Source organism: Lucilia sericata, unplaced genomic scaffold (genome assembly GCF_015586225.1).
Source record: "Lucilia sericata isolate MDLA Ls3-8-SP2 unplaced genomic scaffold, ASM1558622v1 Contig000238F_arrow, whole genome shotgun sequence".
NCBI lineage: Eukaryota > Metazoa > Arthropoda > Insecta > Diptera > Calliphoridae > Lucilia > Lucilia sericata.
This window is the reverse complement of record NW_023994265.1, coordinates 366973-386355: the sequence shown is the minus strand read 5'-3', so window position 1 is coordinate 386355 and position 19383 is coordinate 366973. Positions and strand designations below refer to the sequence as shown.

Genomic DNA, 19383 nt, shown 5'->3' with positions numbered 1-19383 from the left:
GAAAAAAAGCAAAAAAGTTGCAAGAAGAAGCTAAAACTCTTACACACACATACATATATACAACAAATGTTTTTATTTAAAACAACATTAACTTTTTCGTGTTCTATTCTCTTTTCCTGGCCTTTATCTCCTACGACTCTACAAGACCAAGATTTCAAGATGAAAAGAGCAAAACATACGAATGAAAGAAAATATATATTGAAAACCAGATGTACAAGTTTATTGTTGGCTACACAACAACATTTTAACTAAATAAATGTTGTTTATTCGCATCTGTGTGTTAACTTTTACTATGAATGCGTGAATGTCAGTGTTTTTTGAAGTTGATAAAACTCAGAAGTTCTTAAACGTTTGCAGGAGCTTTAAGGATAGAGCATCGTAATATTCAACACATATTACGATTTGCTTAAAATTCTAACGACAACAAAACATCGGGAAATGTATTGAGCAATGAGTCTACGACCTTCATATGTATATGTATATCGTCACTTCAAAGTTCTCTCGATTGGCGAAATATAAAAGGCTTAAGAATAAAATGTTAAACTATAGAAATCTTTAAAGGTAGAAATCTTTGTTTTTTACAATTAAATGTTGTCAGTCCCTGAATGTGGAACTACAAGTATATTTACATGAATATTCTAGTACTTACCAACAAATGTATTTATATGTATGTATGTATGTATGTAATTCCTGTAACTTAAAAAGAACAAAATATATTTGCAGTTTTGCACGCAGTTAATATATGTTGTCGGTAGTTCTACAAGTCCGTCTTTATGTACATATTTCCTTACTCTTGTAAGTTACCATGAAATAGTGACCGTATCCAAGACAGGCGGACAGGCCATATGATGATGTTCTAACAAAAACAACAAATTACTATATACACTTCTTCTAATGAATTATGAAGATACAGACAAGAAATTATGATGATGTTGTTAAACTGCTTTTTTGCTGTTGTACTTGCTACTAGTACCACTTCGAAGAACAACAACAATAATAACAAACATTAGACTGTAACCAACCAACAACATTTAAACTTGATGTAGCAACACAATAAAAACTAGTAGCAACATATTTATATGTTTCTTTTCTTGTTGTTGTTGATTTTTTTCTTGGAAAAATGTTTTATTATTAAAACATCAGCATGCAATAAAAAAAATAAAAGAAGTTAAAGATACACATCTTAATTTTTAAGTTCTCTTTAAAAGATACAATTTTTCTTTTCAACATTGGTTTGTTTGTTAAAGTTGTAACACCAGAGTCAATGACATTAGCCCAATGTGGCAACAACAGTTTTAATGTTTAAATAGAAGAAGGCAAGAGAAGTGAGAAGTATGTAGAAAAAGATACATTTTAAATTAAATTCAGAAGATTAAAGAGTATACAAATTTTTAGCTGATATGCATGTTGCAAGTCAGTCACTTGCTTTAGTTTACTAGTATAATTCGGAATATTTATATAGAGATATCAGATCCAATGATATCTCCTTAAGCATTTTAAAATTAGCAATATATTTTTCAATAACTCGCAAGGCTTTCTTTAATATTCATGTTTTTTCAATGCAATATTTTAAGGTTCTTATTACTGCAAATATATTTGCAGTTGTAGTTTGAATAATCAATTTAAAGATTTTCATTGCAAAATATGATACATTTAGATGGAAACTAGACAGATGGATAGGAAATACACTTAATTATAAATGGCATCTCACTATCATCTTCTGTTGTGGATCTTAATTATTATCATTGACAACGACAGCAAAAGTACAAATAACATTGTGAGGAACAAGAGCAATAAGTTTATCTCTGCAGTATAAAATAGATGATGTTGTTTATGATGATGATGGTGGGTTTTAGTTTAAATAAGAAATCAAATTATACGCATACGAGCACAAAATTACACACATTCTTACACGCATTTCGCAATAAACAATATATCAAGTACATGGTACTTTATGTAAACACTCTCACAATTACACTCCAACATATGAATTTCGTCAGTGATGGGCAACTACACCATCTTATTTAAGAGTGTTATTATTGGCTGCATATTCTAAACTTGACTGTAACAAGTGCGAAATAGCAATTGTTTTAAAACTAGTATTTTGTCTTTGCACGAGTACCTAATATTAGAAATAATGGCCATTGCTGATAGATACACTCCATACGTGTTTAAACATCTTGAAAGATGATGAAGATTATGAGGATAATGATGATTGTAACCATATACCAGTGAAATTTTATATAAATGACATTAATTATGGTTGTTTTACTACAACTACAAACACATACTCAATATACATTTGTATTTGTGTTAAAATGTAAGTACGTATGTGTAGAATTTTGATATTAAAGTATGTGTAAAATATACGTGTGTTTATTTTGTATTTCAAATGTTTTGAGGTTGTAGAGGTTAGTTTTTTATATGAACAAAATTAACTTTAACTTTGCCCTCAAGATGTATCATTATTCTACTCTTGTTGACTGTTGTATCTTTTCGATTTTTGTATTCCTTTCTGCATCACGTATTACCCACGTCTGTCTAGATTCCATTGAATCCTCTTAAGCGAATTTGTTTTTCAAATAATTTGCTCGTGTTTTATGTGTGTGTGTTTGTATTTGTAGTGTTGATTTTGTTATCAGGAATTTTTATTCATTTCAGTTTTTCTTTTTTTTTACATTTTCATCTCGCATATTTTCTTTTTTTTTTATGAGCCTTAGGCAAATTTAAAGTCTCACAATAATTTTGTTTATTACGACTTTCATAGAAAGAAATTTATGTATCTATTGTTTAGTTCTTTTTATAGCCACAGTAAAAGTAAATTAAAAAATTATAAAGAAAAACTAAAAACATTGAAATTGCCTAGAAAGAAAGAGCAACTCATGGGCTTATGTTTATAGGAGAAATACAAATTGCATAGTAGCAGGGGTGAAATGTAGACTAAACGAACTATAAATACCCTACACCTTAGTTCTATATACATATTTTACATTTATCTTTGATTGTTTGCATACTTTTAGGCAATATTTTGAAATGCAGCGTCTGCAGCATAAGTTTAAAAAAATCTCGCAATATTTTATTGCATATGTTAAGGCAACATATAAAAAAATATTGTCTTGCTTAATTTTAAGTAAAATTTAAGAACTTTTTTTAAAACTTTATTACATATTTTATTAAAACACATTATAAAACTTTTTTTAAACTTTAAAATTAATTAATTTCAACATTCAAGTTTATTGGCGACAAACTTGCCTCGACCTACTTGAATGAAAAAAAAAAATCGAATCAGTTTAAAATTCAAACACTTTCGTTTATACTTATTATTACAAAAGTAGGGTACAATAAATTTCCAACTCGACAGGAAGACATAAATTTAATTGTTTTTTTTGCTGCTCTGTATTGATATTACCACAATAATCTGTACACAACATGTTTCAATATGTTTGGAGAATGTAAAAAAATGTTTTTTTTTCCTGTTTTCAGCATAAATATTTTAATTTTCTCTCCACAATATTGCAAGAAGAAAAAACCTAAATAAAAGGAGTAGTAACAGTAGCAATAGCTGTGATAGTAAATAATAAAAACTACCATCTCTTTTTTGGTTTTGCAACATATAAAAAAACTTCAAAATAATGTTTTCATTTCATTTATCATGTTTACGTGTTGTGGTTAGATTTAATTCTATCTCCAATGTGGGTCCATAATGTATGAATATGTGTGTGTAGTATATTATAATTTTTTTCCCATTTTTTGGTTCAATCTTCTGCTACAATTAGGTCGGTTTTTGTTGTATACAAAGAAATTTTTTTCAGTATAAAATCCACAGCCCAATAAACAAAATGTAAAGTTTTTTTATGATAATATTGTGAATTGCAAAATTGGTAACTTGTAAAATCAAATATGAGGAGTAAAAAATTTTGAATATGTTTAACAAAAAAGTAGGAATATGTATATTAAACATACGAACTTTGTTAATATTACCTAAGGGTCATTTGTAATTGATTTTTTGATTAGTTATCTAGTTTTGCTGTAAATACATATATATGTATAAACCAAGAATACCTTAAACAGAGGGAAAAAATACGTTCTAAAATTATACACGCCTGGTACCAAATTGACACCAAAGTGTTTATAATTTTTCAATAACATCCGTTGTCAAAGTATGTCAAATCAACAACAAAAGTATAAAAAATATACGAAGTTATTAAATCAACATAAAAATAATATGTGTTACCAAAGTCACAATGATATGTTGTCAAATAGAAAGATGCGTTGTCGAATTGACAACAATTCGTTGTCGAAATCACAACGATGCATTGCCGAAATGACAACAAATGCGTTGTTGTAATGACAACGATGCGCTGTCAAAATTACAAAGGTTGTTATCAAAATGATAACTGGGTGTTATTAAAATTTTATAAACAGCCGTTGTCAAAATGTTAAAAAACGTGGTAAACTCAGTTTTGACAACGGATTGCATCAATTTCGGTACTTTTCTACCGGTTTTTTCCTCTGTGTATAAGAGTGCAATATTTATTATTTGTTAAAAGTATTTTCATTGAATAAATACAAAGCAGCCTTAGACAAGTGGTCATAAGGATATCTAAACAATTCCCAAGCCAAAAGTCTTAAAATTTCTAAACAAAACATATTAGACAAATCTCTTCATACATATGTTCATGGGGAAATTGGAAAAATTAAAAAAATCACAAAAAATAATTGGTTTTTAGTTTAATTTTTTCCAAACGCTTTGACTTAAACCACAAAAATATAATTAAAATAAATGTTCTATTTTTTATTACATCATAACACACAAAACAAGAACTTTTGTTATTTCTAGTTTATTTTTTCTCTTCAAACCAGTTCATTCAATCAAGTTCTTTATATTTGGCCTTAAATGAGTCTGAGTATGAATTCAACATGAAAAGCTAGAAAATAAAAGTCAAACCTTTGCAATTTCTTATTAAATAAATTAATGTTTGCTGAATTTTTGCACCCATCGCGAAAACTACAGGAATGAAATGTTAAGCTTTGTTCGTATGTTTGTTTGAAGCGCAATAAAAAGGCGCGTACGTACACTCACTAGCATTTATTTGTTGGCACTACTACTACCACTACTCTACTCTATTAGACACGTTAACACCCGCTGACTTTTGACAAACATCATTAGCAGAACTTAAACAGAAAGACGTAGAAAAACCATCCACATATTTCTTATACTAATACCAGTATTTCCGTTAAGATTCCTTGTGTATTTAAAAATGTGAGCATAGAGGTAAATTAAAAAAAAAAACGTATTTCACAGCTTAAATGACACGACAGGGAGGGAGGGAGTTGTTATTTCATATTATTGAATAGACTCTGAAAGAAACCGAAAAAAACGACAACAGCAGCAAAAATACAAAAAAAAAAAAATCGTGTTGATTGGAATAATTTGTAAAGGCATGAAAAGAATAATTTTCTTATTTTCTTGTAGTCTTAAAACGGAAATTAAATATAATTTTCCTACATTTTTTTTTTACATTACAGTGCGTGTGTTTTCTGTTTTCCTCTAAATGCCCCCGGGTTGCATGTTAAAACATGACAATCATAATACAATTTAAACAAATATTTACTTAATACAATATTTATTTTTTTTTTTTGCTTTCTTTCTGAAGCTGTTGTTTTCTTAAAAAATAAATTTGTAAAATTGTAAAATGAAATTAATGTTTAACAAAATATAATACAAGTAATAGAATTAAGGAAGTATAAAAGCCAAACCCCTACTAGTCCAAACAACCAGCTACTGTTTCAAATATTCCATTTAAGTTGATTTGTATGTTGACCTCTGAACAAATAGTACTTTTCGTAACAAGTGTTAAGAAGTAAATTGAATGGGAATGAAATACTTTTCTTTCGTTTCTATTTTCACTAAATTTAATGCCATTTTTAAGGAGCAGCAATAACAAGAAAAAAGTAAGAAAAAAAAGAAAAAAAATCATTATGATCATATATAAAATATCAGAGTGGGAATAAGCTGAAAAGTACTCTAAGCATAAAAAGCCAGTGCCAAAATCAAATTTTCCCCCTTGGTATTGGAAATGAAGTATGTATGTATGTATGTATGTATGTATAAATGAATGTTTTAGTCATCAGTAGCAACATCATAATCATCATCAGTATTTGGCAGAAAGAAGGAATCAATGCCAAAATGTATATATATTTTTTATGCTTTAGAAATGTTCGCTGAGAGTTTATTTTTATGAATTTTGTTCAGTTATTTTTTCTTGTAAAAATAAAACAAAAATCAATGGAAAACAAACAAACAGAAAAAAATTGGAAATAAAAAATACTTCTTTCTGAAATACGTTTTTTTTTTCAGTTGTTTGTTTGTACTTGATTTTGTATACGCACCAGGATTTTTAATGGATTTTTAATCCTACAACTTTTTATAGCAAGATTAGAAATAAATTGAATATTTTCCTTGTATATATAAATATTTTTTTTTTTTCATTTATATATGTGTGTTAATATACATTTTTGTATAGCAGTTTATGTGTGTATTAGTTTGTAGTATGACCCAGTTGGTTTTGGTGACTATTCTCGAACTTAAAATTTTATTAAAATCTTCCGTTTTGGATGATCTCTTTGGTCTGTCATAGAAGGCCTAAAAGAACAAAACTTTCCAGCTATAACATTGTTTTGGTTAATTTTAACTAACTTTAACTATTGAGTTTGTTGTAAATTTGCTTCTAGGTACCAATTGATTAATACATACTTTTAAACTAAACTCTACCAAATAACTACAATATATGATATTGAGTCAAAGTTCAGTTCAAGTGGGTACAATTGTCATTATGAAAACGGAAGGTTAGTTCAGTATTGTTATGTTGTAATAGTATAAAATTCAAAGGCCAACAAATAATTGTTTTTTTGACTTCTCTACTAAGATGACCATAATTTTTAATTTCAATAATTTAATATTTTGCAAAAATTGCAATTTGAAAATTTGATCAGTTTAAGATTAGAATCTAACAAATAATAAATAATACCTAAAAAATCTATAAGCGCAAACATTTTCAATATCGAAAGACACTCAAAAGTATCTTCCATGTGATCAAATTTCTTACTCAATATATTGCTGAAATTACATTATTATGATCTTCCGGCGAGAGTATTGCTTCTAGTGAATGGGTCCATCAAGAGAAGGACTTTAAGCAATTTTTAAAGTGCACGATCTTGCAACTGTCATTCAGCGGAAACTTAAACGTACACAATATCCTGTAAAGCGTAGATTAAACGTGTATAATCTTCTAAATTTCATAGGGAAGTAACTGAAATGTATACAGACAGAAAATAAATTATTCCTATTTTCTTCTTCATGTTGTATTTGTGTGAAATAAAATACGGTCAAACTAAATCTCTTCTGTCAAGGACAGCTTAAATCTGGTTTAAAAAAATTAATAGCCTAAACTTATGTTAACGAGAATCGTTCCTCCTGGTCACCTTTATATTAAAAAACACATATGTATAAGTAGGACAAGTGTATGTACCCTATAGTACGAAAAGTGTCAATTTGCACTTTTAACTAGTTACATTATCGCACTAACTGGTGAATGAAGTAGTCCATAGTATGGTTAAACGTTCACTACATTTCACCGTTGTAATCAATAGTCAAAAATTACATGCTATTCACAACAACAATTCGATCTTTGTATGAACAAGAGATCAGTAGCTCAGTGGTGCGAGCTTCTAACTACAAATCAATAGACACCAAGTTCAACCCAAGTTCAGAATTATTTTTTTTTTCTTTTTTGTTGGAGAATTTGAACTAATGATATTAACGGAAACATGTTGTCAATCGGCCACTCGCAATGACATCCCCATGTTAAATTCAACAGTTAATAACATTGCTAGTGGGTTGAAACTTCACTAGTGGTAGTTCTTAGTGGCTGTTGATATCGCCGTTGCCGAACTAGTTCGTCGTACTGCAGGATATAAATATCGGTATGTGTGTGTGTATATAACAATAGTATAAAAATGTATGTTTTTGCTATACATACATATATATTTTTTTTCAATATTCCCATGCAGGCGGCATAGTATAAACAATATTTAAATATAACGCGATTTTGTTGAATTTTTATGTATTTAGTTCGATTTCTATATTTATAGCATGTACAAAAAATAATGATTAAATAAAAAACATTGAAGAAAAAAATATAGAGAGAATAAAAACTACAGAATCTGCTTTAATTTAAAATTGATTGGCAAATGGGGAAAAAAACTAACAATAACAACACAATTCTAACTAGAACACCACAGAAAATTTGTACATGTTTGTATTTTATCCTTGTTTTGAAGACGTAGCCATACAAACGCAAACATAGTCAATGTAACAGCAGCAGCAATGGGAATTTTTTAAAAAAATTCTATTAACAAGTTCATGTAGTTAGTTAGTTCGAAGAAATACACTTAGGCCTCCAGTGCCAGTGTCTCCAATGGTGATCGAACCCACGACTGCCGGTCTGACAAACTAGAACACTAACCACTGAAATTGTAGCAATGTGAACCAAATCGTTTTCTGTTTAGTATTTAACAAAAATAATAACCTTTTAAGGCCTTTTTTATAAACAAATTTTTATTTTATAAACGGTTTATAAACCAAATTTTTGTATGGAAATTTTGTTTTTTATAAAATAAAATTCTCTTAAGACCAAATACTGTTACTTCCAATCTATGTATAAATATGATATTGCCCACCACTGCAATACAAACAAACATTCAGCCACTTTAACACACATACAGACATTATCAATACATAGACATAGATATTTGAAAATTTAACTAGAATAACGGACAACGAACAAAATATAAATAAATTCATTGTTAGGCCAAACTCGTACAAACCAAAATTGGACAACAACCTATGAATATTGTTAAAATATTTATACAAGTTTAAATATGTTTTTCATATGGACCAAGCCTGTACGTTTGTCTATCTGCATGCATATGGGTTTATGTGTCTCATTTTTCACAATGATTGCGAAAAAAAAAACTTCTCAAACTAATTCAATTACCAGTAATTTTATACCCACCACTTCATTTTTAAAACAACAACAATTTCTGTCGTTGTCGTCCAATGGCCAGCTATTTTCAACAATAGAAAAATTATAACATTTTTAATGCAAAACACGCTTATAAATTTTTACTTGTAACCAAAAAAAAAAAAAAGAAATCACCATAGAAAATGTTGTACAACATCTAAAACAATACTTATTTATTACGCGAGCATAAAATGTAAATTCTATTAAACAATTTATAGGAAAATGTTAAATAATTACATGCTGTTCTATACACATTCAATGTAGCTGTTTAAATTTCAAATTGTATGTTCTTGTTTCAACACAATTAGGAAAGTATAGAAACTAAACCAATTATTAAATAAAACATTGTTTTATTTTTTTCGTCGACAAGTTACGAACATTAAGTATCAGCATATTTATCAGCACTACAACGCGTAGTATACAAAATTTAATGATTGACTACTAAATAACTAACAAAATAGCATTTTTTTGGAGTATAAAAGGGTCTTTAAAGTACTTAAATAATATAGGATTCCAGGAAATGGTTAATCTTTTAAGAACCGGATATTTGATAACTCATATCTAATACTATGCCACCAAAATCCTGATAATGACTTGTACTTATTCAACAACTTACTTTTCGTACCGTTTGCATTACTTAGAAGGAGTTTAGTAATGACATACAAATAATATCTCAGAAACAATACTACCTACTTAACTTCGTATCAGTAAGCAAGCGTTATAAGTACTTATATCCCATGTCAAACCCTTGTTAAAATAATGAACTAAAATGCTATTGTGTAAGTAAATTTTAGCATTTTAACCAGAGTAAGTAATTTTTGCACTCGTGAATATTATCTTATTTATTTCTCTTGTTATACAGATTATTTTCACGAGAATTATTTTTAAACTCGCGAGAAGTATTTTTATTTCAACTTTTAATTTTTTATGTTCACTTCATGAGAGATATCTATGTATTTTGATTTTTTAATTCATCTCACGAGAGTTATCAAAATGAATAGAATTTGAGTAAAACTCACTCACGGCAAAACCGGTTTTATGGCGGTGTAAAAAACAAAAAATTTATGAAAAAAATGTGCATGTGTGTAGAAATATGTTTTTGACTTTATATACAATATTATAAAACTCCCGATAAATTCATTTGTACTCGTTTCATAAGAGAAATGTATTTTCCGCTCTATAAATTTCTCGTGAGATTTATATTTAAACTCAGGAGAAAAAAGATATATTCACAATAAAGTAAATAATTTATTTCGCTCGAATTAATATCTTTTTAGAGAGAAATCAATTTGAACGCTCTCCTTACTCTGATTTTAACCACTTTTCAATGTAAGTTTTTTCTGCGATGTATTTATTTGTGTATTAAACCTATCCTTCAATACTTTAATACAATTTTTTTACATTTGCATTAATTTTTATATTAAAATCGGTTAAGAACTTGTTTTGGAAATGAAATTTGAAAAACTTACTATATTATGATATAATATCCTTGTTAATACAGATTTTTCTCACACTTGACTCAAGGGGTTATTAATATATTTAATGTTCGACACACATTTCAAAAAACCATTTCATGTCATTAATGTTTATTTATCATGAAGTAGTAAATACAAGCAGCAGCAGCAACAACAACAATTTTCCACATAAAATCCGCTTTAATAAACGTAAAAAACAAGTGCCACTGTTGCCGCTAAAATTACAACAAAAATTGTTAAATAAATAGCAAAAAAGACGAAACTCATAAAATCGACATTTTAACGACAGACCCATTATAAATCCTAGACCGAACTAAAAAATAAACATACATGCGAAAAAGGAAAATATAAACCCAAAAAAAAAAAATCATGTCATATACACACGCAAAAATTTAAATTTTTATTACTTACACTCTTCCTCTACTGTAAACGTTTGCTAGATTTACAGGCTAAAAGTATCATTTCGTTTATATATATTTGGCCTGATAATAGGTGCGGAATTCCATAAAACTTGTTTTGTTTGCCTATTATCCGAAAAACGTAAAAGAACCCCTAAATAAATGTGAGAGGTTGATAATTAAATTCTATGATTTATTAAGCTTTTTGTAAAAAAAGGGACAGAAAATTACGTTTACTTAGAGTTTGTGTAATTTTACAATATTCGCTTGTAAATAAATATTATTTTTGCTTCTTTTGCAATTTATGTATAATTTTTTAAGGCTAGAGAATAGAACTAAATGTGTATTTATATGAATTTTAGTTTTTTGATTACTTAAAAAGTTTATGTTAATTTGATGTGAAAATATAAAAAGGTGACCAACTTAGCATAAAATTTTAAGCGAAAACAAATGTTATGACTAGTTCCTAGAGTCACAGGCCGATATCCTAGGAAAGGATAAACACATCTTTTATTTTGTAACATAAACGTACTTGAACCGATTTTGGATATTTAAATACGGATCATTGCATTTGCTGGTTTTCTTTTCATTAAATTAAATTATTTGGTACACATTTCTGGAAGAGTAAACTCATATGGTAACTCGAATTGCTCACTTAAAAATTGTGCCTTTCACAGTAATTGAAAAGGTGAATTGCGTATGGCAAACACATGCAAATAATAATAAAACACACACACACACACAAACACTTGAATAATTTCTCTTGGTTAGTGACTTTATTAGTGTCATTAAGAAATGTGCTTCATTTGCTTTTTTTCGTCTTCCAGTTGTGTTTGCTTTCATTCCTTGCCACATTATTTCAGTTCTATTCTATTCTAGTCCATTCCATTATATTCATTGCAATCCCATAGCGACCAAGGCGGAAACGTACAAAAACACTCAGACTCCAGCGACAAATAGATAGTTAGATAGATAGTGGAATTAGGGTAAAATGTGACTATACGTATTTGTAATTGGAATGTGAGTGGTTTCTACATAAGCTACACCAGGTGCAGTACACACTGTCCAAAGGATGGTGTGATGGACGGACATACGTACGTACAGACTCTGTATTGTAAATAAGTAGTAATTTGAAACCGGTCACATGGTGCGCTGAGTATGCAATTTGAATGAAAACATGAAGATAGAGAAGAACGAAGAACGATGGACTTGTCTATTGTTGACAAAATTTATTAAACTATGGTGGTTTTTATAGAGCAAGTTGCCGGTTTGTTGGCAATTGGCAATAGCGACCAGCAGCAATAAAGGAAAATGCTTTAATTACTCTTTCCATAAATTTCAAAAATAAAGGAAATTTGAAAAAAAAGAAACAACTTAACGACTTCTACTTGTTCTTAAATTCTAGTTGAACATGAGTTTATGAAGTTTGGGTCTTATGCCGACCATAGGTTCAATTTTCGTTTATGTTTTTTTTTTTCTCTATACCGTGACATTAATTAAGGTACGTTTGTATGAGTATGCTGTATCATCACGGAAATATTTGCCAACTTGCAACATAATCTATTGATTATGAACTACTTGAACGCGGGCAACTATAACTATGTATGTGTGTTTTTGTCGCCCTGACAATAATAACAAGCGAAAAAACAAGAAGAATTCCACTTTTATTTGATTTATGCGTGTGTACGACGCTATCGCAATTGTATTAATTTTCCTATTTTTGCTGGTTTATCATCTCGTTTAATGTTCCTAAGTAGCTGATTTCGCTGAGATTTGGTTTTTCTTTTTGTGCTGCTTTCTGTTTCCAAACATTTTTTGGTAATTAAGCTTAGATTACAAGAAAGCAATGTGCGTGCGTGTCTGAATTTTAATAAGTTCACAAAAGAAAATTCTAGCAATCATTTTGCAATAGGTATGATGAAAGAGGAGTTTGTTTCGAGGTTCAAAGTAAATGGAAACATTAAGATTATTATTAATAATTCTTCATCTATTGAGCCAATTATTATTTGTAATAATGTAAGTGTATGTATGCATTCCATGGCAACCTTAAGTTATTTAACAGAGTAACCAGGAAATATGGAGGAGTATTCAATTAATACAACATTTTTGATAAACTTACCTTTTAGTGTAGTAAAGAATAAGAATGTAAGGTAGATGGGGTCGGTCATAATCTATTGTCGTTTTTCTTTATCAATTTGGCACATGCCAAACAGTTTTATGTTTATTAATTTTTGTATTTTTGTCCACACTCCATCCTACAATCTTAATAATCCTGCTGTTAAGCATGAATTCATTTTCTATTGTTTGTTTATGTTATTTGATTTCCTTTCTTTGTACTTATTTTCAGATTATCCACGCGTTGAAGTTGGTCCAGAGAATCCACTGCGTGTGGAACGTGATCGTACTGCCAAATTGGAGTGTAATGTTGATGCTAAACCTAAAGTACCTAATGTGCGTTGGACACGCAATGGTCGGTTCATTAGCTCCAGTCTTACTCACACAATACATCGTGTAAGCATACAAGATGCTGGCAAATATACATGCTCGGCCGACAACAATTTGGGTAAAACGGGAGAGCAGGAACTGATATTGGACATACTGTATCCACCCACTGTGGTCATTGAGTCGAAAACACGTGAAGCGGAAGAAGGCGATACAGTTAATATACGTTGCAATGTCACCTCTAATCCAGCACCCATAACAGTGGAATGGCTTAAGGAAGGTTCTCCTGAATTCCGTTATTCCGGCGATGTTTTAACGTTATCTTCGGTGAGAGCTGAAAACGCTGGAAATTACATTTGCAGAGCCGTAAATATTATACATTCACATGGTCAAGAGAGAAGTGAACGCATTGGAAATTCTACTGTAGCCTTGTTGGTACGCCATCGTCCCGGTCAAGCTTATATTACACCCAATAAGCCGATTGTGCATGTTGGAAATGGTGTCACCTTGACATGTTCGGCAAATCCTCCCGGCTGGCCCGTTCCCCAATATCGTTGGTTCCGTGATATGGAAGGTGAATTTTCGGCCACACAGAAAATCTTGGCTCAAGGTCCCCAGTATTCCATACCCAAGGCACATTTGGGCAACGAGGGCAAATATCATTGCCATGCTGTTAACGAATTGGGTATTGGTAAAATGGCCACCATAGTCTTGGAAATTCATCAACCTCCTCAGTTTTTAGCCAAACTGCAACAACATATGACCCGTCGTGTTGCTGATACCGATTATGCAGTAACATGTAGTGCTAAAGGTAAGCCAGCACCCACCGTGAGATGGTTAAAAGATGGCGTGGAGATTCTACCCGAATTAAATTTGTATGAAGTGGTAACAAATCCCGATCAAGGTCCCAACGGCATGGTAACTGTTCAGAGCATGTTGAAATTCCGCGGTAAAGCCAGACCCAACAGCAATCAATTGGTGCCCAGCGACAGAGGTCTTTACACTTGTTTATATGAGAACGAAGTAAACTCAGCCAACTCGAGCATGCAATTGCGCATTGAACATGAACCAATTGTTTTGCATCAATACAACAAAGTGGCTTTCGATATACGCGAAACCGCTGAAGTGGTTTGTAAAGTACAGGCCTATCCCAAACCAGAGTTCCAATGGCAGTTTGGTAATAACCCTTCACCTTTAACCATGTCTTCGGATGGTCACTATGAAATCAGTACCACTACCGATAACAATGATATATATACCTCCGTTTTACGCATTAATTCATTGACTCACGCTGATTATGGTGAATATACTTGTCGTGTTGTCAACTCATTGAATACTATCAGAGCACCCATACGTCTGCAGCAGAAGGGTGCGCCAGAAAAGCCCACCAATACACGTGCCACAGATGTAGGATCAAATTATGTTACTCTAGCTTGGGATCCAGGTTTCGATGGTGGCATTAGCAACACTAAATTCTTTGTCAGCTATAGAAGAGTTCCCATGCCCAGAGAGGAACAGCTAATACCGGATTGTGCTACTCTAGCTACCAGTAATACAGAATGGATGGAATTCGATTGCCACCGTGATAATCCTTGCAAAGTGACGCCTTTAGATCAACATCAAAGTTATGCCTTTAAAGTGAATGCTTTGAACACCAAGGGCAACTCACCTTACTCTAATGATATTTCGACCACCACAAAAGTAAGCAAAATACCACCTCCTCTACATGTGACATATGATCCCAATTCCCGTACCTTGGGCATAAATGTTGGTGCCACCTGTTTATCATTAATTGCTGTGGTGGAGTCAATGGTAAATAGTGATACACCCATGGCGGCTTGGGAAGTTATAGATCAAGTAAATTTGCAATTGTCCGGTAATGGTCCCACCTTTAAAGAAACCGTACTGGATCGTTTGATTGCTCCTCGTCGCAGCACAGCTGGCAGAGCTTTGGGACATTCCGTTAACGACGATGATGATGATGGCATGAATTCTTTGGCTTTGGAAGATGAGAACAGTCCTACCGTACGCGTCAAATTATGTCTGCGTTCCAATCATGAACACTGTGGTGATTACACCGATGCTGAAAGTAAGTTTTACTCCTTACTTAGATTTTATAGGTTAAGGAGAAAAAACTAATTTAAAATGTTTTATTTATTTACTTTAATTTACTATTTCTACTCTCTGTGCTTGTGTCTGTTTCAGTTGGTCGCTCTTATATTGCCGAAGCATCCGCCTTGGCCACCCCCACCTTAATCGCCATCATTGTTTCATGCATAGTTTTTGCCTTATTTGTTGGCTTACTGTTGATGTTCTGTCGTTGCAAACGCAATCAATCGAAAAAGAGTGCTGCTGCCAAGGATTACGAAATGGATTCTGTCCGGCCGTCCATTGTTGCTGCTCAACAGAGTCAAGCGCCACCACCTTACTACCCAGCAAGTGGTTTGGACAACAAGGCTCTTGAACACTCTATGGATTTGGCATTGAGTATGGAGGAGCAAAAGAGTGCCTTGTATGCCACACAAAATGGTTACAGTTATCATCCCAGCACAGGTGTGGTTGGTGGTGGTATCGGTATACCCGGACATACGATACCTGGCAATGAATGTAAGTACCACATACGCACATACATACATATATATGTATTTAAGTAATTTTTCACAATTGTTGTTCGTTTATTTATTATAAAAATTTATTATTTTTTCAACTTGCGGTTCTTTGCAAAACAACAACAAAAAATTAGTGAAATATTTTTTTTTCAATTTTTGTTTACGGTTGCGGGTGATTTTTCATTTTGTGGTAAAGTGAGAATAAAAAAACAACAAATAAATAAATGTTGCGAAATATTTGTTACAATTTGGTAATATTTCAAATATTTACACTCAAAAAAATTAAACGTACAAAAATTATTATTTGGTATAAATATATTGATCAATCAAAGGATTATACTAAACTAAAAACAAGTTGAAAAAACTTGAAATTTATCAGAAAAATTAGTTTTTTATTTTTTTTTTTTTGGAATTACTTGTTTATTGGTGAATGCATTTCTCCGAGTGTGCTTAACATTTTTAATGGTCAGTCAATGGAAATCATTTATCACAGTATCCGTGTAATACCTTTAATATTACAGTGGTGATGTTGCCACTTTTTGTTTGTATTGTTCGTTTTTTTTTTCTTCTTTTCTGCACTTTTTTGTTTTGTTTTAATTTGGTCCTTTGGTGAAATTATTGCATGTCCATGTTGTTGTTTAAATTTTATGCTGAAACAGCAGTTTGGCTTTTAATTGTTAAGAATCAAGGTGTAAGCGAAAACAACAAATCGTACAAAATCATTCATTCAATGTCCTTCGTTCTCGCTTTATGTCATTTGGATACCATCGGTCTTGCCCACCTTACCCGCCAACCAGACGACCATATTTAAAATAAAAGCTTTATGCCACATCTACTCACTCATTTATTCAGTCATTCACGCACGCACTACCAAGTACACACACGTAAAAATTAAGCTGTCTCAGGTATACAACTGATGATTACAATACAAACAAACTCTGTAGCGTAATACTTAAAGCAAATACTCCTTCTTCATCTGCCCTTTACGCAAACAGACTTTCGAAACCATTGGCACCTTAGTAAATGATTGGGTAGATTTTGTGGTTTTACGCATTTACAACAATGTTCAACAACAAAACGAAAAAAGAAGGAAAACAAAAACACCAGAACGATTCATTATTAATTGTTGCTATTGTTTATGGATCTGATATACAGCATTTTTTTGTGGACGCAATAGCTTTTTATTATTTATTCTTGTTGTTCCTGTTTTATATTGCCTGAATTCGTACGTTTCCTTCTTGTAATCTGTCATAGGAGGTCATAATGTATTATAACTTTTTTTATTTCTTCACATTTCTCTTTTACTTAAAATTTTATGCATTATTATTTTAGTCCACAAAATCCCCCCCAAAAAAAAACTAATATTATAATTTCTTGCCATATCTGAAAATATTAGTGGATTTATTAGTCAAGATACGAAAATCTTACTAAGATATAGGCAATATATCGGGAATATATCATAATTCTTATAACTATACTTAATAGTTTAGGTTTCGAACACAGATATCGAAAAGAGCGTGTTATCAGAATGGATGGCCTACTGCAAAACTCTCTTTTGAGGGTGGGAGAGTGGCAACAGAATAGATCTCTTGCTGGAAAACAGAAAATAATTATTTGCTTATCAATCAAGTGAGATGTTTTTAACAAATTTCCCGACAATTCTATTCTTTTGGAAAGTGTTACAAAACACTTTCCAACTAAGCCTTAATACCCCTACAATGTAGGGTAAAAAAATAATCTCAATTTCAACCAATTCTCCGGGGCTTAAATTGTATTTGTACGTATTTGTCTGCGGTTGTGTTGTTGATAATAATGTTGATTATAATTATAAATATAAATACAATTATAATTGCCAATAAACAAATCTAATTTTCTTTCTATATTATCCAAGCGTTTTTTTTTTTTTTGCTGGTCGTATAACATTAATAATTATTATTGGTTTTTGGTCAGTAATTAAAAATAAACTGAAATGTTTGTTACGGTTAATGATAATTTCGAGGAAGTTATATTGGCCACTTATGAATTAAAGTAAAAAAGTACTAAAAACATGAAATAAAGTAATCCTTAACCAATTGGGAATACATACATACATACTTAAAAAGGAAAAATATTTATAATAATTTTCCATGAATTATGGCGTGCTTATTGAGAGATTTTGTGAAAAGGACTAATTTTATACAAATATTAAATTCGATTTGTGTACATCGATTTGTTCACATAATTTTAAACATCATTAGCTTAAAATAGAAATTTTTGCGGCAAGCTTTCATTGTCAATATTTTAGTTTCTTTGACAATTTTAAAACTTAAATAACAAAAAATAATAATAACTTTAATGCTGTTAAAAACATGCTTATTTTATTTCTTCTTATGGATATTTAATTGCATAATTGTAATTGCATTTGCTGTTTTCAGTATCTGAAGTTTAAAAGTTTTTTTGTAAATATATTTATTTTCCCTTGTTTTCAACGTCTTCTTTAAGTATTTGACTTAATTCTAATTTGAAACTAATTCATGTATGGATTTTAAGTTCAAATTGTTAACCTTCTTAACACAACATTAATTATTAGGGCATGTTAAATATGTGGAGCACAGTTTTAGGGTTTCCATAAACACATTTTTACTTACTCTAACATTCAGACATATGTACATAGGTTTACATATTATAACCACATTTGCAAAATTAATTTTCTGTTAACAGCTTTTGCAAAATCTTTAGCAATGCAATCTTAGCTAGAATCCCTATTTTATATTACACCAGCAGACATTTGAAAACTGAAGTGTGTGGTGAACAGTAGTCACATATAAACAACATAAAATGATTAACGTCATGCATGTTGTTTTCAACATGAGTTCATTTCATTCATAAACAAACTACAACAACATCAAAAAATGGAGCAAACAACTGCCCAGAAGTTTTACAAACTATTTAATGGTTGGCTGACTTGAGTTTTGTACTTTTTGTAGTACAAAGAGGAAGAACATATCAGTGTCCCTTAGTCTTCCAGAAATAACTTATTATAGCGTCAATTGTCCATTTCATCAAAATTCGTACAATTTTTTTTTAATTATTAGGGCATGAAAGCCATATTAACATTTAATGTTGGGTAAACTAATCTGTTAAGAATACCCAGCCAGAATTGCAGGGTGTACATTTTTTTAAAGTACATAAAATTCATACAACATGTGCAACATGTAAATGTGGGTGAGTGAGTGAATGAATGTTGTGCTTTTTTAAGGTTGCATCACGAAGGGAAATGTAAAACATTCACCCAACAAATACATTAAGCCAATTAACAAAAGCAACAATCACATTAGTGCTGCAAACGAAAGAAAATCAACAAAAAATGGTTACAATGACTTCAAAATGCTCA

The 19383-nt window shown here is 30.8% G+C and overlaps 1 protein-coding gene across 1 annotated transcript in view; it reads left to right on the top strand.

The window, feature by feature from the left end:
• LOC119602532 (titin) overlaps nucleotides 1–19383 on the top strand; it is a 99950-nt gene that overhangs the window by 45385 nt on the left and 35182 nt on the right. The window contains exons 4-5 of the mRNA XM_037954111.1: nucleotides 13307–15490; nucleotides 15607–16008. Of these exons, the coding sequence (XP_037810039.1) occupies nucleotides 13307–15490; nucleotides 15607–16008 (2586 nt within the window). The remainder of the gene's footprint in view (nucleotides 1–13306; nucleotides 15491–15606; nucleotides 16009–19383) is intronic.